The 26514-nt window shown below is 38.2% G+C and overlaps 1 protein-coding gene across 1 annotated transcript; it reads left to right on the forward strand.

Annotated features, from left to right (window-relative positions):
* The first annotated feature begins 11164 nt into the window (after positions 1-11164).
* Positions 11165-26033, forward strand: LOC139730039 (BBSome complex member BBS5-like). Its single transcript, XM_071640953.1, has 11 exons — positions 11165-11242; positions 16218-16300; positions 17097-17179; positions 17693-17758; positions 18860-18909; positions 19877-20004; positions 20857-20992; positions 21911-22006; positions 23455-23517; positions 24607-24828; positions 25661-26033. The coding sequence occupies exons 2-11, from the start codon at positions 16236-16238 to the stop codon at positions 25790-25792; spliced, it is 1041 nt and encodes a 346-aa protein (XP_071497054.1). The 5' UTR covers positions 11165-11242; positions 16218-16235; the 3' UTR covers positions 25793-26033.
* The last annotated feature ends 481 nt before the right edge of the window (positions 26034-26514 follow it).

A 26514-nucleotide genomic window follows, 5' to 3' on the forward strand; every position in this document is an offset into this window, starting at 1 on the left:
TTAGTGACCAAAACAAATGATTAAATATAGTATTCTTGAAAAACATGACATTTTGGAGTCATAATGAGTTAATAACTATTTTTCTCTTTTAATACACGTACCTGTTGTGCAGCATCCCTGATATGAGACACAGCAATGTCTCTGTCCAGCTGAGGAGACTGCATGCTGCGGTTGCCCTCCATGGTGCCGTTAGCCGGCCTCTTCTTCACACCTTCCATGCTGCTGTGTTCCATCCCTGCAGTGTGTGACATTCATGAAGTGGGCAGAACTAGATTTAACTCCCTCAGCACCAACACCTCAACATTATATGGTCATTGTATGGATATGGATTGTTAGAGGTATTGGAAGGATTCTGAAAAACTTGGAATTGCTTATTGGCTCTGGCATTACATTTGCCCTTTGATGACATTATTCTGCAGATGACATTTCACTACCAGCACTATGAATCAGTCTCGTGACAACAATTTCTAAACCCAAATCAAAATACTGCAACTAAGAGCACTGTTCAAAGTTTTCCAACGTATCAAAGACATGCAAAAGGGACAATTTGCTTCTTTGCCAGTAATTATACCAACATCAATTTAATGAGCTGTAGCTTTTTAATCAGTTTGCGTTGAAGAAAACATGTATTACACAAATCAACTGTCAGAACTCAACATTGAGCATGGACAGGTGTCCTTTACCATACATGCATTGTACATGTATCTAATCAATATGATCAAAATCTGTATACAACAATAAATGTACCAAGTACTTGTCATTGTGTGTATAGATGCGCCTACGGGACAAGACAAGTTCTACAAAACAAATTAATCATTCTCTCACAATTCACTGGATTCATCACTCACATCATTTTAAACTGAAAATGCCCCAGAACCGTGTCACACCATGACAATTTATGAAAGTCAATGTTCTGGCAGCAGATTCTTTTCATAGTGTATAATAAGGCCAACAAAACAATTGTGAACACATGGCGCATAATACATGTAGAGGCGGGAGATTTTGTGTTTTTAGTAAATACAGTAGGGCCTACCCTCCCACTGTGGTCATTGTGTTGTGATCTTTTGTGCAGGGCAGCTAAACTGTAGAGCTCAATAAACACACTGATGCATCTATGAATACAAGGTGTTAAAGCCTACTGCTACAATGTATTATGCTTTGAAGCAAACAGTTGCATTTTTGTTTATAAATAGAAAAATTGCAGCATGTACTAATATTGTAGTTTGCATGCTGAATTACAGGAGGAAAAATCATTAAAAAAAACAAACATATATTTTTCAATTTTCAAATTTGATAAATGAAAAATCACACTTCCTCATTTTCCATAAAACAGAAATTCAAAAATACCGTCAAACAAAACAAAACAAAACAAAAATAAACACACCAGGGCTGCTAACTCTCACGCATTGAGCATGAGACTCACGCAATTCAACCAATTTTGACTGTCTCACTCTGATAAACGAAATCTCACGCTAAACCCCAAAAATGGAATGTACATGACTACAAAAATAAATATACTGATCTCCAAATTCTCTGATATTCCGAATATCGATATGCCCAAGCCCAAAATTTCAAGATTTTCCCGCGCGGGTGTAAAGCAAACCAATAATAATCATTTTCGGTTCACGCGCAAAGACAAGCTATTGGATTACAATTGGTTTCTACCTATACCACGTGAGCATAGCTTGTACTTTTGGCAAATTACAGTACACGTATGGCTATGACGTGTGCTTTACATCGCTTTACATATTTTTACACTGACTGTGTACGTAGTATGTACAGTACCTACGGCCGCACAGCAGGCCACCAGGCGTTAGCCAGGAGGTCGCTCTGCTCCCTCGCAGTGTCTCACGCCAAACTCTCACTCAAGGTTGGCAGCCCTGACACACACACACACACACACATACCGATACTGGTTGGCAGGTCTGTCCATGATGGTGAAACATGAGCACCCTGGTTTTAAAATCAACATCTACAATTCTATGCAATAAAGCCTATTTTAGCTTAGTACTACTAAAGTTTGATGACCTCCCCCAGGTACTTAAAGTTCTGTACAAATTTGTAGTTCATCCATTTATGAATTGCTACATTGTAGGCATATTTGACAATCATAAATCATGCAAACAGACATCAAAATATGGAACTTTGTCATTTACAGATCTTGACTTTTTCCTCTCTGCTAGCATACAGTGTATTTCCATAGCATATGGAGAAAAGAAACCTGCACCCAAGTTGTTTTAATCAGGGAATAATTTTCTATTGCAAAGAAATTTGCTATGCATTTTGGATAAGACAGCTACTAGTTAAACAAAATGTCATTTGTGCAGAAATTTCCATTTAAAAACAGAATTGTATGCCATTATATCCATGAAAAAAATACATAGCTATTCAATTTCACAAAGGGATATTAAGAAATATATCCCCGTTACTAATACACATGAGTCATGCACAAAATTCCATTGCAACAGGCAATGACAATGCGATATCATAGTGAAGTGTAGGGTAAGTCATAAGTAAAACAGATTTGAAAATAGCAGACTATACACATTATATGCTCCACAAGCACATAAAATCATTAGTAGCTTTCTATCACTGTTTATGTTACACCGACCACATGTAGACTCCCGCCCCCCCCCCACCCCCCCCCCCCCCCCCACACACACACACATGAATACACAACTACATGTAGGCATCTATTCTATGGGGCCTACATCAGTAGTTCATACATGTCACTAGACTGCATTCATTTTACTGGAACACAACTCATCCCCTGCTGATAACAAACTTTGCCAATGTCCCCGCTCCAAAACCAAAGAGAACACAATGATGATGGTACATTTCCAGTATCAGAATACGCCTACAATTATGTACATGCACTTGTAAAAAGTGGATTTTTTTGTGTGACTAATTTTTTGCGCTTGGCTAGGTAAAAAAGAGTTCCGCATGTTTTTAATTCCGCGGAATCAACACGCCAAACTACAGGATCATATGGCAAGCAAACATATTTGCGTGCTTTTATTTTCGCCTTAGTTTCTGGTTGCGTGAAATGCGCTAAAATTTCAACACCGCGAAAATTTCCACTTTTTAGTACTGGTACTTTTATCTGTCACACATGTATGATGTAACTACACCACTATACTTGCTTTTTACTTTAAAAAAAAGAAATAACACTTGTGGATAGAATAATCACACGTTTGTTGTATCTTCTCACTCAATCCCCTCCTTTGATTCCCTGCCCTTTCTTCTACATCTGCCATCAGATGATGCCTGGTATTTGCATCAGCAGACTGGGAGTAGTCTACTTGTCCTCCCCCCCCCCCCCTCCCCTTCCCATTACCAACACCACCACCACATGACCTCAGTGAGTCAACTCAGGTCAACAAACTTTCTCATGGACAAGGTGGTAGTGATGCAGTTCCGCATTCCAGTACAAATAGCAAGTGAGGAGGGATCTGTACACACACAGTACTCAGACAAATATGAACAGGATGCTGCTTTGTATTGTAGTACACTCCACTGAATTGCACAGTGTGAGTGAGTGACCTTCATCCTCAAGAGTGACCTATATTTTTCTATACCCCTCTCCCTCTCTCTCTCTTCATGTGATGAAGCTGGTAGTGGTATCATGTACGAGAGCACATTTCCACATGTTGTATCAGTAACATACCAGAGACAGAATGACAGGAAATATCTGCTTGAGTCCAGCTGCATTGCAAGATGGCATGCACTGTCATTTATTGTGGACACAGTTTATGCACAATGACTTGCATTCCTGCATTTATGCATACACATTGTAGTGTCACTCTATCCTCTATTAATGCCTTACAGCACTTGCTTTGTTCAACTCTTGACATGCACACTGGGGTATTTTCTTTAATCTTAGCCAGCTGGCATACAATTGTTGAGGTCTGGTCACAAATTGTCAATGAATAGAGATTACCTAATCCCTGTAATCCTTTTTGTGTTAAATCTCATGGCTTTCCCCCCCCCCCCCCCCCCCCCCCCCCCCCCCCCCCCCCCCCGCACATGGAAGTGATGAGGCATATTGCTGCACCTGAGTGGGTGGGCTTGCTCATCTACAAGTTTGTATTACGACGGAGGTATTACTGCAGGTCAAATCTGGATGGATTGCTGATTGGTAAATGAGAAGATTTCAGAACAAACAAAGCTACTGTGAATGAGTCAACAGGGCACACTGTGATTTATGGAGTTATAAATGAAATATTTACAAACATAAAGAATCTAGCTGCTGATGACCAACTAAAAAGCTATTTTACCCTTATATCGTACATTATATTCCATGAATATAAAGAATTTGAATTCAATTTGTGTGTATTGAAAGCTGTTGCTATGACACTCATGCCCTAGGCAAACTTGTACCAAAAAAAAAAAAAAAACAACAAAATGTATTCTGGTTGTCAGCAATGACCTTCGATATACATGGATTTGGTCTATACTACTGGTACACATGCCAACACTTTGAAGATGGTAGCATACAAATTGTAGGCCTACATACAAGTCAGGCCTATCATCTGTCTCTTGTGTTCATGCAGGAACAAATCAAACATTGAATATTTATCATTCACTCTAGCACATGTGCATTGAGATGGAGAATCAGTTACAGAAATTCAAAGATGCTAGATCCCGGAATTCAGAGTGTCACCCCTGCCAGATAGATCAATGGGGCTACCGAGTAAGTTCAACCACAGGCCAACACACTCTCACCCATGAATGCTTTCATTGTGGTCTACCTTCCACCTCAGAATGTGGGTCAACAAACTTTTCATTGACTGCACATTTCCTGTATGATGGGAGAGGGATTCCTTTTCATTGAATCATAATGGACTATACACAGTAAAGAATAAAAAAGAAGTGGCAGCTCCATTAAACAGTGCAAAGCAGCAAGTTCAATTCAAATCAATTCAATTCAGCTCAAATTTATTACCGGTACACATCTCTGGAATAAAATGATATCACAGAGAAAACTGTTTAAAGATGAAGCAAATAACATAGATTGTAGGCCTACATATTCACTTGTTGAATCATCATACATATGTCCTACTAATCAAAGAAAGGTAGGCCGACATATCAAAACAAAGATGCACTGTGGACATTAATTGCTCATATCATCAACCATTTCACAGTTTCTGATAGCATCCCAGTCTAAATCATTTTTTTAATACAAGGATTGATCTTCTTTTTTTGAGTGGGTGCATGTATCTGGCCTTAAACAGATGTACCAGCTGAAGAATCACATTTACTGGTACTAAACCCTTCAAATTCAAAGAGACAAATTAATTGAGTAAAAAACGTACACACACACACACACACACACACACACACACACACAAGAAAAAAAAAACAAGCTCTTCAGTTGAAAATAAAAAGTTCAGAGCACTCACTACACGTACAGTTGTGTAGTTGTGTAGTTTGTGGGCACATGTGCTGGAAAATAAAAATAAGAATGATTAATAATAACAACAGATAAATAAAAACTTGCCAGGGAAAAATTTGATGCATCAGACATTACTTTAATGTAATGTGATCACACTTTCAGGTTTCTGTGTGACTGAATAACCAGACACATGTAAATGTAATTTCAATCCATTTCCTCCACAACTGACACACTGGGGGCATCCCGGAATACTCAGTGTAGGACTGAGGAAAGAGGATATTGCTCACAGTCCCACGTACATGTAAACTGTGCTTTCGCTTTCACAGCTACGTGGAAGGCAATGCACAACGTGTTTGAACAATGACAGCAATTCCTGTCTTCGCATGGTGCTAATGGGTACCGTATATTGATAATTGCCTGACACAGTCTCAGTATGGAATGTCCATTACAAAAAAAAAAAAAATCTAAAAAGAAGAGAGAATATCATAACAGAGTGCAAGACAAAGGGTTAAAAAAAAGTTCTGCACACTTCTTTTTTTCTTCAAGATTCACATTCTTTGTGCATTGGTCAATGGTCAATTGGTCAATTTCAACAATCTGTGACTGTATTTTCTATCAAATTTATGAAGAAAAACAAATCAAATCATTACACAAGAGGCTCACAAAATAACTAATGCTTTTAAAATGCAAAGACAGCTATTAAAACTTTTATGAAAACAAAACAAAACAATGTCTCTGATCTTTGGGTGCCAAAATGCTCTTCACTGCTTCAACAAATTCTTGTACTTTGTAGGAATGAAAGAATGTAATTTCGAGCAGAGTATCTTCTTTCTGCAAGATCTGTGAATCAAAGCTACTCACTAGTTCTCTTCAGTTCCACAGTGTACATTATGCACTGCGCATAAAGTTTCCCCACACAACGGATTTGGCTCTCATAGTGTGATTGTCCATTTACTGCTGGAAAGGAATAGCCGACACATGACTCCTCATCATTCTCCTCTTCATCATCATCGTCAACGTCATTGCCATTCACAATCATCATTCTCATCAAGATTATCATCATCATCATCATCTTCATCCTCCTCCTCATTATCATCATCACTGACATTGTCATCATTCACAATCATCATTCTCGTCACCTTCATCCTCCTCTCCTCATCATCACTGTCATCATCATTCTCATCATCATCATAATCATCTTCCTCCTCTCCTCCTCCTCCTCCTTCTCATCATCATCATCACCATCATCATCATCATCATCATCATTAATTGTACTAACCGTTTAATTGTCCAGACTCCTTGACCGAGCGATCAAATGCCTCTGTCATCCTCCACAGGTCAGTACAGCAAGGCACAGCTCAGCTACTCAAGCCACACGAGATTTAACAGAGAGAACTGTATGTCGATGTCGTCTGATAAAATTTGATCGGACAATGCTACTCGATGATTAAATCACCTGAAAAACAATGAACAACTTTTCCTGGAACCAACTGCTAGAACTGTTTGTGCATCTCTATATTCCTAAAAAATCGTTTTCAGTAACTGCGATTTTAAAAATTTATGCGCGGATTAAGGACAGAAAGCAGATACCCAAATTTACTCGCAGCTAGCATACAGTCGAGTACAGTACTTACTAGTAGCTCGTGGGGGAGAAGCCAGTCTGTTTTTGTACACGCACGACGACAGTGGGTGTACCGCTGCTTGCTGAGATACACACGCTATCTTTACTTGCTCGCGCTATCGTGTGCTGCGGTTGGATGGGATCCGTAGATGCTCGAGCAGTGTGTGTGTGTGTTGTTTTGTTTGTAATGTGTGCGTATTGCGTATTTATAACCCGTGTTTACTTCCCCACCCCCGAAAGAGGGGGGGGGGGGTCAAAAATTGACCACTGAAAGTTTGTTCACCTTTCGGGTTTCACTTGCTTGAAAGTGTTTTGTGTGTATCCGTCCGTCGCTCAAGTTCGCTCGCTCACGACGGATTTGGAGTTGGTATCAGTGGGGCGCGGCGTGCTGGTTATTTCCCATTACTAATCTTCCTTTTCCAGGAAAACGTCCAATGCAAGTACGTCATTCACCGTTCGATAGGATGCTATGACAATACTCTCGAAATCTTTGTTTTTGTTCTCTCTTCTTTGTATTTTTTTTTTTATTTCTCAGTCTAGAAGATTATTATGTAGGCCTTCGTGAACATTAGAGAATAGTCTTGACTGTATGTTTATGTTTAATCTTCTAGATTTTTCTTTCTTCTTCCAAAATGATCAGATTCCACGGAAATCGATTCTTCCATGATATTCTCAATGCCACTGCTATAGGTCATTGTGGTGGTTCAATTAAAAAAAAAATCTAACTATGCCACCTGAATGGACTATAATATGAAGATTTTCCAATGGACGAAGATAACAAATAAAAAATAAAGAGTTTTGCAATAATTGTGGTTGTGTCATTGTGCCTAGAATAATTTGGACATTCTTTTGGTTGTTATTATATTTATTGTCACATAAAATGAACAATCTCTCACTGTTTAGACCTCTCCAACTTCCATGACAGGCTTACCAGTATAGGCCTACGTTACAGCACAAAATGAATAATTATGATCATAATAGTATTATTTTCATAATGAGAATAATGAATACAGTTAATTATTCGATATTAAAGTAAACGCCCACCTATTACACTCTCCCCCCGCATCCACACACACATAATGAGTGCTTAAAATATAAAACAGTCCTTACAAATGCTCGCATAAATTAAGTTATTAACGAACCTACCAATACACTCCGATCCACGGGGGGGGGGGGGGGGTTAAGGGTCAACGTATAAGCATGCCTCCCCCTCCCCCCCCCCCCCCCCCCTCCCTCCACTTAACTCGCTTTGATGGAGACAATCTCTTGGCGGAACTCTCGGAGGGGTTTAGTGATTTTTTTATTATTTTTTTATTTTTATTTTTTTTTGAGAGAGAGCCCAAAATGTGTGCATATGGAAGTGGGGGCTGGTGCCCTCACCCCCCCCCCCTATCCCTGTTTTGACAGACAGACCGATGTAGAAAAATAAAGAAAATAGGGTGGGGGAGAGAGAGACTGGGGGAGAGAGGGAGACTCGAAAGAGAAGGAATGCAAATTGTTCCCTTCTTCATATATTATTCCTGTGTCGAGTTGTTTTATATGTTTTCATATTTTATCTGTATAGACCTATGGCCAAAAACACCCAAAATAAAAAAAGAACAAAATGTTGACCCTGATATATCTTAGTATTAGAGCATGTTTTTACTTGTATCAGCTAAAAATAATATTTTTCCGAATAAGCATACCTGAACATTAAGACATCGTCATCTCGTTTTTGTTTTGTTTTTTGTTTTGTTTTTTAATGTTCCTATGGACTGGTAAAATTTTTTCCCGAAAAATTCAAAATGTCATATCTTCCTCATATCTTATCCGATCTTTGTCATTTTGCATTGTTATGTATGGAATATTTTTCTTTTTCTTTTGAAGTTTATCTATTTTTGGGCTGGGTTTCCTCTTTAAAATGTCTGTTTAATGAATACGAGTCTCGTAATTTTATCAAAGTAAGAAAATTCCCTTCATTTTATAAATTTGGCAACATTGTGAGTTCACCATAATCATTGTAGTCTTATCAATAGAGTGATGTGAATCTAGAAAACGAAACTCCATTCCTTCATTATTAATACATTTGATGTTCTTGTAGAGCCCACACCGATGTTTTATTTTCTGAAAATATTTTCTCAAAATTTTAAAGATAACTGATATTTATTATTATTGTCTTGGCCAATTTATGTATAAACTTTCTAATAATTTGTTGCCGTCTGTCTTCACAAGTATGTTTGCGAGAAACCGCTCGTTCCATAAATATCCGACTCGTCACTCAGATGAATTCCAGCTGCCTTTAACTAGAACTATGTTTACACAATCTATATTTACATTTGCTGGACCTAAATATTGCAACAATCTTTCTAACAGTTTAAGGATATCTCCAAGTTTAAGTTCTTTTAAGAGTAATCTGAAGAAAATTATTTTGAATAGTTATAGGAATTGTTGATTCTTTATTGGTTGCAAAGAAGTGTAAAATCAAACTAAATACAATTATTCTGTTGAAATTACAGCTAAGCGGCTCCATCCATCCACTACCTCTCGTGTCCTATTTTTTTTCTTTTATCTTCACTCCACGCATTAAGCTGTTTTCTTCCCCCCTCTCTCTCTCTCTCTCATACACACACACGGACACACACACACACACACACACACACACACACACACACACACACACTCACACACACACACACACATACTATACTTTGTTTCACTCCTCTCTTTTCCGGCATGACAGCGACTTAGTGTAGGGATTTGTTTAGGGTTTTGTTTCGGATAAGTTAGGTTATAGGTCTTTTTGTCTTAGTTTCTTTGTTTCATCCATTTTCAATGTTTATCAGTCAATCGATCATATAATTTCTTGTATTACGTGTGGGGGGGGGGATGCAGCCTACAAGCTCAGCTTTTTAGCATTCCTCCCCATTCCCAACATTTTCCTATACTTACAAGTTTTCTGTAAATTTATCCTTTACTTTGTATAATGAAATTTATGCACTGTATTCAATTTTTGTAATATATCTATATGTTTTTGTTGGAAATGAAAAATGAATGAATGAATGAATGAATGAATGAATGAATGAATGAAATTATTTCATAAGAGGCCTGTCAGTTCTTTTCCGGGGTAATGTACATGCTTTGATGATGTGTTTGTTTGTTTGTTTGTTTGTGGTTTTTTTTTGGGGGGGGATGGGGTTTCTAAACTCTTGTACATTGTCTATTAATGGCATTTATACCTATATAACCAAAAAGAATCTATTATTGTCTATCCGGGGTAATATACATGCTTTGCCTATGTTCGTCTTTTATTTTCTAATATCCTTGCACATCGTCTATTAATGGCATTTACACCTGTATTACCAGAAAGAATCTATTAGATAGATATTGTCTATATCAAATGTGATAACAAACCCCATTGGTGGATCAAGGTAGGACGCACCGGGCGCGCGTCCCTCTTTAATTTTTGTTAAAACAAAAGAAATAAAAAAAGTGGGAGAGGGTGCTTGCGTCCCCCTTAATTTTGCAACTAAACTAGACGCCTCCCCTTTACAGAATTCCTGGATCCGCCCCTAAACTCTTCTTTGTTCACATTGATAATCCTTTCTGTCACGTTTTACGTCTTGATTTCCATTGCATTCCCAGTTGGCTGTGATATTTTTCTTTCACCAGTTCCGTGAAAGAAAACATTTGCAGAATTTGAAACGATAAACAATGCTCGATTCTGCTAAAATCATTCAATTCTGTCATTTAGAAGTTCCCTAGTCTGTCAGTACTGCTATTACAGTTTTCCAAGGGTAGGTCCCTGGGCCCTGTCTTAAAAACTTGTGATAGAAATCAATCAATCACAAATCTCTTGTAAGCTGCAATCAATCGCAACCTGTGATTGATTGAATGCAGTTCTCTGTCTTGATTTTAATCATTTTTTTTTTTTTTTTTTTTTTTTTTTTTTTTTTAATGAGATGGATTTGCATTCAATCGTAAAGTTACGATTGATTTGAATCAATCACAAGTCTTTATAAGACTAATGTTGAAGAAGCGATGTTTAGAAAGCGAATGTATTCGTCTTGATCTTGAAAAGGAATGTCGCCAGCTAGCGACAAAATAATGCATAATCAACACACATTCTTTTTGGGGCCATCGAACGTGTACAAATAAATCTGCCAGGCTGGGCTTGTTACTGACTTTCCGCGTCCCTGAGCAACCGTATTCTCCAACTATTTTACGTCCTTATTTAACCGCAAATCAAGGTAATTCTTAACCTGTTCAAATCATTTGTTTGTGTGGAATAGATATGTGGCAATTCTGTTGTCTTTTATTTGTTCGAAATGCCCGTACAACGAAAATAAACAGACGCGGAATATTTTGCATAGGCGCTCTAGGCCCGTAGTCCGATTAATTTGTATCTGTGTATTGCCGTAGCACTAGTCTTCTTCTTCTTCTGATTAAGTCTGCCTCCTTCAATAGACTGAAGATTCTTGCAGACTGGTGCTATTTACATTATAATACAATTTATTTACAGATATTTACAAGCACATAGAAAATTTGACGAAAAAAAGCTAGCCACTGTGATCAACCGTTAGACGGTTTCGAAATGATCCCACAGATGGCGCTGAAACAATTTCTGACGACAGGGAATTCCAGTTCCTTACAGTTCTTGGGAAGAACGAATGCCGATGCGATTCAGTTCAGTTCGGGAAACCCACTCACAAGGGGGGCCCCTCCTTATAAGTAACCCGTCCCCCTTAAAAGTAACCCCGTCCCCCTTATAAGTAACCCCCGGGGCACCCCTTATAAGGAGTCTCCACGCTTTTTTGCAATGCAACGCGAAAATGAAAGGACTGCGGCAATTCGCTTGATTATGTCCATAAAGCTTCACAAGTTTCCTAGTTACTCACGAAATTTGAGCAAAATCGGTTTGAGGCGTCATATCTAAAATCATGGATTTATATGCGATGTCAAACGACCCATGCGAATGCTGAAATGCGAGCGATTACTGGCGTGAGTGTCGCCAGGCGCGGCGGCGCGGCAATGCTTGAGTGCAGACGAGCCACCTGAATGAACGAAAGTCTCCGTACTCAGTCGCCACGTCTGCACTCGAGCATTGCCGCGCCGCCGCGCCTGGCGACACTCACGCCAGTAATCGCTCGCATTTCAGCATTCGCATGGGTCGTTTGACATCGCATTTAAATCCATGATTTTAGATATGATGCCTCAAACCGATTTTGCTCAAATTTCGTGAGTAACTAGGAAACTTGTGAAGCTTTATGGACATAATCAAGCGAATTGCCGCAGTCCTTTCATTTTCGCGTTGCATTGCAAAAAAGCGTGGAGACTTCTTATAAGGGGTGCCCCGGGGGTTACTTATAAGGGGGACGGGGTTACTTATAAGGGGGACGGGTTACTTATAAGGAGGGGCCCCCCTTGTGAGTGGGTTTCCCGAACTGAGTTCTCGAATATGGTACCTGATAGGAGTGTGGTTGCGAGGCTCTCGTCAACTGAGTAGCCTGTTTGATAATATAGTCCTGTGCTGAAAGAGGAGTAAGATTATTGTGTATTTTGTACATCATAATGAGCCTGTCATTTTCTCTGCGCTGTTCCAGAGTGGTCCAATCAAGTTCTTGTGGCATTTGGTTGACACTCGAGGTGTTCTGTTATGGTAGCGATTTAAAGTGAATCGCACAGCTCTTCTCTGGACCATTTCCACTCGATGGATTAGGTTCTTGGTAGATGGGTCCCAAACTGTGGAAGCATACTCAACAATTGGTCGAACCAATGTTTTGTAAGCTGTGGCTTTAAAACATCAGAAGATTTTATGCGAAGATTGCGTTTCAGAAATGCAAGCACGTTATTGGCTGTATTGACAGTATTGTTGATGTGTTGAGTCCACCTCAAATCAGAAGTGATGGTGTAATACACCCAAGTATTTCCAAGCTACTGCATGGAAACCATACTCCCCATAGTACAGATGGCTCTACAGTAATAGACTGAACCTTGAAGGAGTAATCCTTGTATATTTTTCGTGGGAAGCTATAGGACTACTGGGATGTTATCTAATCTTCGTGATACTGATAGGCTGCATTATATAGCCCTTTAAATATTAAAGAAGAAAAAGAAGTAACGATAGGGCCTAAAATTAAAAAAACAAAGTCGGTCACCGGTGGACCGAACGTTAAAGCTAAACATAGATCTAACGTTACAGCCTTTTACAGGTGTATCAACGTTAGGCAGGGCAGGGCTCGACACTAACGGTGGCCTGGTGGCCCGGGGCCACCAAAAACGCAAGTCGGGCCACCAAAATTTCAGAAATGAAGAATTTGGTGGCCTGACCAGGCCACCAAAAAAAGGTCGGATGTTTGCCTTTGGGCCACCAAAAATAAAAGTTAGTGTGGAGCCCTGCGTTAGGTATAGCATCCTGGATCCTACTGGGGGCTGCATAGCAAATAGATGGGAGGGCAGCCAATTGGAAAGCAGTTGGTGTTCTTGAAGTGTTTTCTAGTTTAACTGTAAACACAAAGTACCATAGGTGGTTCCACAGTTTTGTTGTTCTTGGAAAAAATGAATATTTGTATAGGGTAAGAGTACAGTCTACCAGTATTTGGTCAGCTACCGGTATTCGGTCACTTATCACTAGTCACCAGCCAGTAAGTTCAACTGTCACAACACATGCAAATCGCATCAATTCATATACTTGCACACTCATTCACAACAGGAAACTCCCTTAGCCCCCTCCAAAAATCCATCCAAAATCCAAAATTTTACCGTCAAAAGTGCAGAATTGGCGCTACTTTCCAAAAGCGTGCGTGGATAAGGCCCAGTTTTAAGAGTACATGTCGCCGAAAAAGCACTGAAAATCGAGAAATAGGCAGTTCTCTCGCGGGATTTTTTGCTTATTGCAAGCTTGGAGTGTGATGGTATCCTCAAAAACGCAAAAGAAAAACAAAATTTCCGTATCATGCCGACGAAGTGTCTCAATGTACAAGGGTTGAATGCAAGTATCGAGGCCCCAGTATTTGGTCACCAACGGGCGCCGCATCGTCCCCGCTGCAATTTTGTGCCAACATGGTAGCGCGCACGCGCATTTTCAGCTGCCTTGAACACGCATTGACTTTGAACGCGCATATCGTGTGACCGAATACTGGTCGCAGTGACCATATTCTGGGGAATTTTCAAGGTGATATATATTTTGGGATTTTGTGAAATTCTGTGTGATATTTAACAAAATGAAAATTGAGATTAAAGAAATTTGATATATTTCACATACATTGCTGTAGATATGATGTATGTATGTATTATTTTAGTTTGAAAAATATTGCAAAAAAGCTTAAGTGACAGAATACTGGGGATGTTACCCTATGTATGGATCAATTGTGCTTGCGGCTTAGGGGATTGTGTAGTGTGTATTTGAGGAGGTGGTCATTTCTGCCAACTGAACCTGATGTCACAGGTTTCCATGATGAGCGAGTCCCATTTACCATGACACTTGCTGGCGATAAGATAGGAGTGATGACCGATGTTATCCAGCGAAGAGCATCATCAGTTATGCCATGATACACACTCAAGTTTGACACAGAGTCGGTGATGTGGGACACAATCAAAAGCCTTTAGGAAATCAAGGAACACTAGTCACTACGTCCACTTTACCATGAGTTTGCAGAACATGTGACCAGTCATGTGTTGCACATAATATGAGTTATTGGCCGACAGGGTACACGTGTAGACAGCCGAGTGTATGTTGCACAACATATGTGAATAAATTAACCGCGTACCCGAGAGCACCCAAGGCTACCTTGGGCATGGCCATTGTTCATTGGGTGGTAGTAGACCCCCCATAGAATTAAAATATACATTTGGATCACTGGAAACTGTAGTACATGTAGTAGATGTAGACTCTACTTCTACTTTGTACAATTTGTAGTTAGTGACTTACCGTAGTATGCTGTCTACTTCTTGGTATTAAAAATCATCATAAATTCTAGTCACAGCACAAATAGCAATTGAGTACCGGTATATGAATATAAGAACGACCCAAGTCCAATTTTTGGTCAAATTCAGTTTGACATGGGAAATTGTAGCTTATGCATGGACTCATCTTGTGTGTAAATGATAAGTCCTAATTACCCCCGGAAGTGCCAGAAATAAATGAGTTAAATCTTGTATGAATGTAAGAATGAAGGACTTGGGTCATTCTTACATTCATATTATAGCGCCCTCTCTCGTCCTTCTCTCATCTCTATAGCAGAATATCATGTATATGAATCAAAGAACAACCCAAGTCCATATGAATCAAAGAACGACCCAAGTCTATCACACAAAATGGCGTCTCCACAATTAATGTTAATGTTAATTGTCATAATAATATATGTTCTAATTTGTATATACAATGTTGCCTTCCCATCACAGTTAAATAGAATATTATTGGACAAACAAAAAAAATATGAAGTTTTTTTTAGTTTACTCGAAATGGTCTTCCATGGACTTGGGTCGTTCTTATATTCATATACTCAATTGATTCATTTTTTTTTTTTTCTTCAGGGCTCCAGCCTTTGTTGAGAACTATGGATGGTCTAAACTAGAAATAAAATAAAAATTCATTTTCTACCAGGATTACCAGTAGTCTAATGCTATTTTATTTCTACATGCCGTAGATACTAGATTCCATAGATCTAAAGGGCCCTGCCTTAAAATGGGACAAGATTTCAGCTAAACAACGAAGTGGGTCCAGGAGGCATGACTTGAATAGGATACTATCAGCATTGTAATAATATTAAAATGGGGACTGATTTAACAATCTTGAGATATTCTGCATCATGTACATACAGCAGAATAAATCAGTGTAAACGTGTACCACACACACATACATTATGTGAACATTTGCATTGTTTGCTCAACATTATTATATTTGTTTAATTCACCTGCAATATGGTAAACATCTAAGCCATGAGCAATCCTAATACGTGGTAATATACCTGATTTGTTGATTATTCTGGCAGATACAAACAAGTGCCTATTTCTGTAGTACAAATTTGACTGTACGCTCATGTATTATAATGACACTGGAAATTAATGTGATTGTGTAATACTCAAACACATGAGCTTGTTGCCTTTTAAAGATGATGACAAATGGGTATATTGCAATTAATAGAATATGACAATATGTATGGTATGCCAAATGTATGATGAGGCCAACAACATTTTTGGATTTTGCTCTGTTTCTCTCAACAGTGATTTATTCATTTGAAGATGAGCTCTTCAGTCTATGATGCCCTGTGGGAGGACAGGGATGTGCGCTTTGACATCAACCCAACGTGAGTAAACAAAGGGCGCCCTCTGTGAACTCAGTTCCACCTATTAAAAAAAAAAAAAGGGAAAAACATGTCATCATATTGTCATAGGATTGTAAATGCCACGTCATGAGGTAGGAGACAAGAAGTTTCATAGTTTTATCATAGATGTTAAAAAAAAAAAAGGATAAAAAGAAATATATAAAATTTCTAATACCCAGCTTCTTTGAGTGAAGGAAAAGTAAATTTAATCACAAGGACAACTGATATCTGCAAAGTCGCATACAGATTATTTATAATTTATTGATTTTTAAATTTTTTTGGTCTTTGTGTTATCAATCAAATCTTTATGCGTTACGTGCAGGCATTGGCAAAGAAGAAAAAAAAAAAGAATGTGATAAAGTGACGAAATGTAGAAGTGAGATGGATTGATTATCCTAGTACTTATACTTGTACTGTAGGAAATTGTGAAGTTCATGTTTCATCAAGGATAGGGATGTATATGTAAAATATAAGAATGACTTCAATAGTCATATACCCGTAGGATACAAGCTGCAAAGCACTGGGTTTCTTCACATCATCTCTCATTTTACTTTTGGTACTAGATGCCTAGTGTGATTGTTACATCAACCATCAGCCATGAATTCTAAGTCAGGACTAGAGAAAGCAATTATGTCCTGATGCAGTGTATAAATAAAGTTTTTAAAAAAAAGAAAACAGCAGGGAAAAATTACAGTGCTCACTCATATTGCCTACTGACCTGCAACTTTTAGAGCCTTTTGTCTTTCGCCTGTTTTCTTTCATGGTAACTTCTCTCCAGTCAAATGAACATGAGACCAGGTGAGGCTGTCATAGACAAGCTTGAGTCCATTGAGGACACAAAGGGTAACAATGGAGACAGAGGTGAGTGACTTGAAGTGAGACTACACTTACTCAACTTTGATATATTTATGCAAAGGCCCACTCTATATGCTCAAATTGCTTTTAGTGTATTTTTTGCCCTACCTGTATGCGAGGAAATGTTCATTTCAGTTACCAAACAAAGGTACCGACAGCAGTCGCCTGTATTGAGTGTAGCAAGAACATAAGTATGCAAACATTTACTCCCTTCGTCCCTTCAGTGACTGCACATAATAATCGTTTGTTTGTTTCTCATCACTGTCCACTATACACAAACATGTACATTGTGTAGGGTTATATTACATACAATGCATATATCCATACCTTAATTGCATTGAAAGTGTTTCAGTGCACAATGTGAGCAATGAGGGTAGCGTATTTCATGTCCGCAGATTTATTCCAGGGTCGATGGTGTGTTGAACTGCAGGATGTTTGTTTTACCGGTAACTGGTGTTCAGTTTTTCTTTGCCACTTTAAGACAGGAGTGCTGCTTTTCATGTACCTCATCCCATGTAGGTCGTTTGCTGGTCACAAATCTGAGAGTCATCTGGCATTCTACATCTCTACCGAGGGTCAATCTATGTAAGTTCCTTAGTGTTTCTCTCAACATTGTCAGTAGGCGCGGTCAACTGGCAAAAGATTGAGAAGTTTAAGATCGCGAAGTCTTCACGATCTTTTGTCATGCGGTCACACTGGCAGCCAAACTTCTCGATCTTTGGATCGAAAAGTTTGGGTCATTTGTGCGCACGCGCAAGAAAGAAGAAAGAGCACGCCGTCCGATGGCTAGTGATTTTGATATAACAATGCACATCTGTACATGACAATGGCCTCGCGCTTCGGAGATACCACCCGCAAACAGATTGAGAAGTTTGGCCGGGGTGAGGGAAATATCCCTATTTGGAGTGGGAAGTTTTATGAGAAGTTTCATAGGAAGTTTCGCGGGAAGTTTGTGGTCACATTGGCAAAACTTCGAGATCTTTAAGATCATGATGTTAAACTTCTCTATCTTTTGCCCGTCTAACCATGCCTTTTGTTATGTCTGTCATTTTCATTAGTAGCAGTTGTTGTATTGTAAGCACTATGATGATGATTATTATTATTAGTAGTAGTAGTAGTAGTACAAATGTAGTAGCAGTAGTAGCAGTAGTGGTATGCACAATCACTACCAATAGTATCGTAATTGCCACTTTATATCTCTTTTGAAATGCATCAAACTTGAAACTGATGTGCAAATTGCTCAGTATTTGTGCTGCTCTGAATCACCATTATGTTTATAAAAAATAGACTATATGTTAATTGACTAACTGAACACTTTTCATGTGGTGGGTCTGTTCATCTTTCAGAAATGTATTTCATACTACACATGTCATGCTTATTTTACACATTTTAGTTGGTTTGGATACACAGTAGGTATAACTCTTTCCTTGTCAGCATTTTATTTTAATCAATTCCTGAGTTTAATGGCTTGGATTGGACTGTCAAGATGTAAAGTTCCAAATCTAAAGTGGATTTAGTCTGCCTGAATAGATGCATTCTTGTGTTACATTTGTACATGTATTTCACTTTATAGGGTTGTCAGTAAACTGTGATTGCTGTGTTCATTTCCCAGTAAGACAAGGCAGATATTAGCTGTGTGGTTTAGGACAACTATGCATCAACTTTTTCTCATTCTGGTTCTTACAGCTGTGGGACTGAATTGCATCATAAACATCACCGTCAGGACAGCAAGCTCGGTAAGGTTATGTTCTGAGATGCACCATTCGTGCAATTTGTTTAGGATTTTATTTATCCTTTAGCCTTGAACCACAAGCAAATGCCCTTTCTATACATTGTATGTTTGTATGTATGTGTGTGTTTGTGTGTATGGAGGGGGGGGGGGCTGCAGTTATTGAAAATATTCAAATCTCCTTTCCAGATTTGTATGTCATCCTTGTATTGCCATAATTTGCAATTTAGTCACCATAAATCTGATAAATTTACTTGAACCTGTATACACATTTCAAAACTTAATTTTAATTTTACAATAGTCCACAGCCTAATACAAGTGTGAAATAGGCACGTACCTTTCACATACATCTGTCAGCATGCTTTCATTAATGGATGTCTGTTGCCGAATGGGACATGCCATGCGCATTTACGCAGTCAAAAATTTGGCTCCCTCTGCATTGTTACAAATTCAGTTGTGTTTAATCTTAAATCATTACATGTACTCCATTGCACAGCCCCTGTTTTAATCCACTCTTTGATACGAGCACAAACGCTCACACACACACACACACACACACACACACACAAAATAAAAGAGCAAGCACATAAAAAGTAGCTTTAAAACCAGCTCGGTATTCAATGTGGCATCATGTATTCGTTTCCACTTCCTTTCATACACTCGTTGTATATCCCTGTTCCCAATTGTAATATGGCACTGCGCACTCCCCAGTGTCATGCTTTGTAGGAATGATGTAGATTTTTATGTGTTACTTAATACCATTGTCTTTCATATTTGATTTATTTCCTGTAGTTGATTATGTAGGTTTTTTTTAATTATATTCTTTTTTATATTTGTTGACTGATTCTCTCTCTTTTTTGCATTCAAACTCCTTTTCTATTCTTTATTCAACTGTTTGTGTTCATGGTATATCTGATACTTAATTGTTATCTGGTTATTGATTGCTTGTTTGTATCATTTTGTTCATAATATAGAAATTAAGAGGGCCTACAGAAGCACTGTACCTTCTCACCAAGTGTAACAACACAAGATTTGAATTCATCTTCACCAACCTAGTGCCTGGCTCCCCAAGACTATTCACCACAGTCATTTCCGTACACAGGTAGTGTATTCACCGAAATTTATATACCATGTCATGTCTTTACATGATTATCCCACTTTTTTTATCAGACACTAAGCATTTTATGTAGACAAAAGTGTGAAATATGATGCAACACACATTAATTTCCATGTCATATTTTGACTGATGGTGTATGATCTCTGATATACCAGAATGCATTCATGACAAATGAATAACTAGAGCTATCATGTAATTTCATTTAACTACACAGTAGAAGCTGTATGTATTGTCATGTGCTCTTTATACATGTATGTATGCTTGTCTTGTATGAATCCTGAAAAACTTTCCTGGACAAAGGATTAAGAATATTGATACCCAAGGTGACACCAAGGGAAAATGATAGAAAACACACAGAATGGCAAGTTTTATGTAATTGAGTTCCTTGGGTGCAGAGATGGACAAGTACACTTTGAAACTGTTTTGTTCTTCTGAAGCATGGTGACATTGTACTCAGAATTGATCTGTTATATTTACATGCCTTCCATCCTGCTTGCCTGATTCTACCAACACTTTGAAGCTTAGTTTCTCAACACTATTCCTTTGGTTGCATGCTTTGTGGTGTGTTGTTGTGGATGAAATGGGACAAATCATAAGCAGATGTAAAGCTTTTTACAATAGTTTAGAAAGTTTATTATATCAAAATAAGAAAGTTCGTGTTCTGCGACTTTATCACAATTTCTTAGTAACAAATCACACAATGTTGAATGTACAAGTATGTATGGACTGAAAGGTTCAAGGCTTATATTCATTGGAAAGCTATTCTATTACATTTGCACCGTTTTGCTCTGAATGCGTATGGTTTCCTTTGCTTGTTGTTCATGTGTATCATTCCAGAGCCTACGAGACATCCAAACTTTACCGGGATCTCAAGCTGCGCGGTGCCATAATCAGCAACAAGCAACTTCGCATGTTACCACTGGAACAGGTGTATGATAAAGTGCAAGGTGTTTGGAATCTTTCTAGTGATCAGGTACTGGAACTTTTTTTTTTTTCTCCCCTCTCTTTTCTTTCCTTTTGCTTCTATTCTTTTGTCATAAGGTTTTGTTCCAGTTCTTTTCATCCCACAGCAAAATGCAGAAGTAGACATTCAGTGAATAATGGCAAAAGTTAGATGAGCATTTAGCTGTTTCTTTTGAGATTTTGAAATTCTCTTGATATACGATAGCCACCAAGGCCCCATGAACAATGCTTTATAAATGTTATACAGTGCACTGTAGCGAAATTCTCATTACCATGATGTAAGAATTGAGGTACCAAAATTATCATCTGTATCTCTTTACATTACTCTACTGTTTGGCTAAAACAAAACTTTGATATAATGAAAGAAAACTGCTTGTCTTGAGGACTTTGTTGTAAACAGGAGTTGTCTGTACAAAAATGTTGGCATCAAATAATAAAAGTAACATTAAGCAAAGTAGTTTAAGCAAAGTACCAAGTACATGTATGCTTTAATACAATTTTGCTATCTGCATCATTTGCTAAAGTTAGACAAAGAAAAAATTGCTGAAGGTAATTAAAAAAAAATGTCCTATTAAAATAAACAAAGAAATAAATAAAGATGATTATAACGCATCATGTACAATGTATATTATGTCTACATATGTACTCGATATGTTGTTACAACTATGTCTGGTGATCATGACATGGTAAATTTTTAGTAAATTGTGGAATTTAATAAAGCAACTAACAAATTTTCTTCTATTATACTTGTAGTGGATGTGGACACTTATCAAACATTCACTGAATGCATTGTATTCATTGTATTCATTCATTCTTTATTCATTTGTTTGTTCATTCATTCATTTGTTCATTATTCATGACATGTGTTTGCCTGTGTTGCCATTAATCTTTCTATTTACTTCTTATATTTTCATTTTTTGCTATGCAGGGAAATTTGGGCACATTTTACATCACCAATGTGCGACTTGTTTGGCACGCAGTCATGAACGAAGCCTTCAATGTCAGCGTTCCGTACCTTCAGATGGTGAGGCAATAAAATCAATAATATATAACTTCATTTGCATTGACCTGTAGATGCCGTCGACATTACTCTGATACTTTAGTAAGAAATAGAAAGATATTTGCTCCAAAAGAAGAAAGAAAAACAGAATAGATTTGTAGTGAGCTGTATAGTAGCCAGTGTGGAATTTTAGTAGACAATATTTTTCCTATTTGTGACCGTGCATCACAAAACGAACAAAAAGTCGCACGCAGTGATTTTGTGTGAGGACTGAAAATAGGTGAAATGGGTCAACCTAACCAATCTTGAGTTTTTCATATTTTCTAAAAGAGTAAGTCTTTTCCTATATTATATTAAATTTTGGGATAATGAAACAAACAGGAACTTGTGTTTTCAGCAGATTTTCTTGAACACTTTTTGGTGGAATAGTGTGATTAGGTGTTTCTCATAGAACCCTCTTCTCATTTCTTAAAAACCCTGTCCATACTCCTCACTTTCAACTCCAATAACTTCAGAGAAAATGATGCTACTGCACTGAAAGTTGGCATTAATCATTTACAGAATGTGTTCATGAAGCATGCTCAATTTCAGCGTAATCTGATAATCCCTTCATTGTTGTTGCTCCAGTGGTCAACATCCTGTTTTTGTTCTATTCATCCTACAGCTAGCCTAGCTTGGTAAAAGATTAAGTGCTTGAATACACCCTGTACTTCAGAGCCTGTTTTCTCATTTCATACTTTCCAGAGTGTGTCCTTTCTTTTCAATATTTAGATAGGTTAGGAGAGTCCATTTGAGTCGAGTTATACATAATTTTAAAGCTTAGAGTCTGCTCTTTCAGAATCTGCTCTTAACTAAAAATTCATGTCTGACAACTTTTTGTTGGTTTTGTGATGCAGGGTCACATTTATCCTTTTGTAACAATGTGCATTGCTGTACTGAACTTGCCACGCCATTCAAATAGCATTCAGACTGCTTGCAGGTAATTTTGTATAATGTGTAACACATGAATATTTAGGAAAAAGTAGACAAAACATACTGATAGTCACAGTGACACATTCCTCTTTAAGGCTCTCACCATTAATGCATCTGATATTCAGATTAGTCATCGTGCAAGAGAATAAATACAATATGCTTATATTGAGATACAGTGTGTTTTGATAATCATATTCAGTTAACTTTCTTTAAATGGGCATATTAACTACTGGAACAATGATAATCATAATGATGAAATGAAAGTTGTTATGTCTAAGGGCTCATGTGTTATAAACATAAGGCTACACACTGCCCTCCTCTTGAAGACATTACTATCTTCCATGATGTCATGTAAAGATTATGTTTGATCAATCTGATATGCAGTGTTAAGCTCGACACAGACTTGTATTGAATTGCAGAATATGTACAGGATATGCTCATTCTAAACTTGATAGGGACATGTATAACATTTTATCTAATTTCATTCCTTCTATTTCCAGAGATCTGTGAAAATTAGGGATTCAAAATTCGGCCTGGCTCTGGTTGTGGAATCATCTGTTCAGGTTTGTAGTAGATGAAGTGTCTTAATGAACTTGGGAGGGGGGCGGGTTGGAAGGAGTGTGCAATTCAAAAATATAATGATTTCTACAAATGGATGTTAGGTGAATGAGGGGCTAGCCTATGTCATGCTTTTTTAATGTGAAAGGACCAAAATTGAAGCTTCATATGTAAAACATGTCTTGCACAACCAGTAAAATATGCATGCAGGGGCAATTGATACAGAATGATGGTCGATTAGTCATTAGTCAGGTTATTCCCTTGCTGGCTGGTTCTTGATGAGCCATGCTTTAACTCTGTGTTTGATTACAATATCTCAGGGCCAGCAGATTCAAGTGCATGGTTGTTACACCAAAATGACCATCTTAGATGTTTGATGTGTTTTTATTTGTTAAGTATGAAAGAAGTATATGATTACATTCTTCAGAGCATGATTTGGTGAGGTCTTTAATCTTATTGAAAATATTGACTGACTTTATGTTCCAATAGGTGGACTGAACACAGATGAAGTCTGATCAAATTGTGGACCAGAAACAAACAGAGCATACAAGCTGAAGTAGAATCACTCATTAGCAAATATTATCAATGTCATCCATTCACACAACTTCTGCGAATAAAATTTGCTACAAACAAAGTCAGCACCCTAAAGCACAATCCCACACTACATGTGTGTTCATGTTTTCTGAAGTAAACAGAGTGAAATAAGGCCAAAAATAGCAGGAGTTTCATCAGAATTGTACGTGGGATATGAAAGTTTTATTGGTGACAACTACCTGTATAGAAGAAGAGGCTATGATATCACCTCCTTTTAACACTAATATTGGTTTGTACACACACCAGTGGTAAAGATCATGCTTGTGGTCAATTTTAGGTCAATGTCGACGAAATCTGAACCTCTACATTTGTCAGGTTTTACTTAGGTATGTTTGATTTTTTTTTTTTTTTGTAGTTTGTAACTACTTGTAACTATTTAAACTTGAAGTGACATTGCAATGCAAGTGTCAGTGTTATATATCATTTTATAGTGCTTTATTCAACAAAGCACACTTGCAACTGTGCCTTACTTTCTGCACACAAACGTTCCTCTCTCTCAGAGCGGCGGCTACGTGCTCGGCTTCAGGATCGACCCGGCCGAGAAGCTCCAAGAAGTGGTGAAAGAGATTCAGTCGCTGCACCGCGTCTACAGCAGCAACCCCATCCTGGGCGTTGAGTTCGAGGTCGACGACATCCCGCAGACCATGGATGAGCTGGTGGTGGAGAACGTGCAGGACGACATTGACATTGTAGACGATGACGAACAGTCTGATGCCTTTGCTGTATGTGTTGCTTTGTTTCTAGACTGAGAGTTTTTTATTGATATAATATGCATATACAGGCCTGTTGGAATGCCTTTGTAAACAAATTACAGCTAGTATTGATGGTGATAATTACTATTTATGCCAAATATTTAACGAAGTTTTTAATTTTCGCGAATTTCGTGAGTCAGGTGCTATTTGCGAAATTAAAGACACGCGAAAATAGTGACTGTGATCCCAATGTGAATGTGACTTATGCGTGTACACTTTTCTGTTTAGTACATGACTCCATGATCACAAATTTAACCACTCGCGAAACCGTCAGGAATTCCCGATTTGCGAGAATTTAGACTCCCGAAATACAGATGTATATGGCGTAAACAGTATCGGGATACAATGCTATGGATTCTTCTTGTCATATTATTGGCATCATTGCTATTATCATCATAATAGTTGCTCATAGATCTCATCCATTAGAGTTTAGTGCTTCTGCCTTCTACAACATGTGCTGCATATGTGATATTTATATTTTCACAGATTTTATGATAGAGATGAGAAAGTAATTAATTGTGAAAATAGTGCCTCCCATAACAGAGAGCCTAATCTTAGCATGGTACACATGTAATTTCATATCTCCCCCCCCCCCCCCCAGCATAGCAGAGACCAGGGCCCCATTTCATAAAAAGTTGATATGATAGCAACTCATGCTGAAATGGCAAATGAAAAGAATACAACTTCCTGATTGGCTGTTGCTATGGGGAATTGCCGTTCCTTAACATCTTTTATGAAACGGGGCCCTGTTCTATAAGGTTTAAAGGTCTAATTGTTTTGTTACATGTCCCTTTCCCCCCAGGCCTACTTTGCCGATGGGGATAAGCAGAAGGACAGACCTCCGGTCTACTCCGAGGAACTGGGCCTGGCCATCGAGAAGCTCAAGGATGGCTTCACCCTGTCCAACCTGTGGGAAGTGGTGGACCACAAATGAGAGATAGAGAGGCTGCAGTGACATCCAATGAAGGAACATTTCTCCATGCTTCAGGAGGTCCTTGTCTTGAGTGTGCATTGTAGGTAGTGTGGCCCTCTCAGTCAGTTTTGTGCTCTACTAAGTGTTACATGAAGAGCAACAAAAGCAGCAAAAATGTATTCAGGTTTTCTCACATTTCAGAATCTTTTCCAAAGTTGCTAGGCAACTGCTCCTAAACTCGGCAAAAATTCCAAAGACAAATACTCATTCATCCAGTATGTTTTTGTGAAGTTCAGCCGTCAGATTTTGGTCATTTTTTGTTCTTTGTATTTTTTTTTTATTTATTCCCCCTCCCCCCTTCAAGATGAATCCTTGTGTGCCTCACATCAGTTACAATTCCAGTCTGGCGTTATGTGACTCCCATTTATCCAGACATGAAGTATTAGGTTTTCATTTTTAGTACACCTTGCATCTTTATAGGGAAATCTAAATTGCCTCTCCATGAGAAACAGGGCATAGCAAAGATACATACATGTAGCAAAAGCAATAGCAAAGAACCCAGAGTTTTGGGAGAGCACAAACTGGTTTTTTTTTTTACCATCGTAAATGACCGAACAGAAAAAGAAAGATGTGTTTGTTTTTGCCCATGTAAGTGGGTCTCTTTTAACGTGTGAAATGATCACCTTCCAAATCGCTCAATGGAGGCCCAGATTGTTCTATCTACATGAAGGTCAAACTAAGAT

The sequence above is a fragment of the Diadema antillarum genome, unplaced genomic scaffold (assembly GCF_040938485.1).
Source record: "Diadema antillarum isolate AM-2024a unplaced genomic scaffold, OU_Dant_1.0 seq00000288_RagTag, whole genome shotgun sequence".
Classification (NCBI taxonomy): Eukaryota; Metazoa; Echinodermata; class Echinoidea; order Diadematoida; family Diadematidae; genus Diadema; species Diadema antillarum.

Bases quoted from the DNA above. Each gene is read 5' to 3' on its own strand.
- LOC139730039 (XM_071640953.1), top strand. From the start codon at position 16,236: ATGAGCTCTTCAGTCTATGATGCCCTGTGGGAGGACAGGGATGTGCGC. The intron at 20,005-20,856 runs GTAGTGTATTCA...GTATCATTCCAG, and splicing joins ACAGTCATTTCCGTACACAG to AGCCTACGAGACATCCAAAC. The intron at 22,007-23,454 runs GTGAGGCAATAA...TTCTATTTCCAG, and splicing joins GCGTTCCGTACCTTCAGATG to AGATCTGTGAAAATTAGGGA.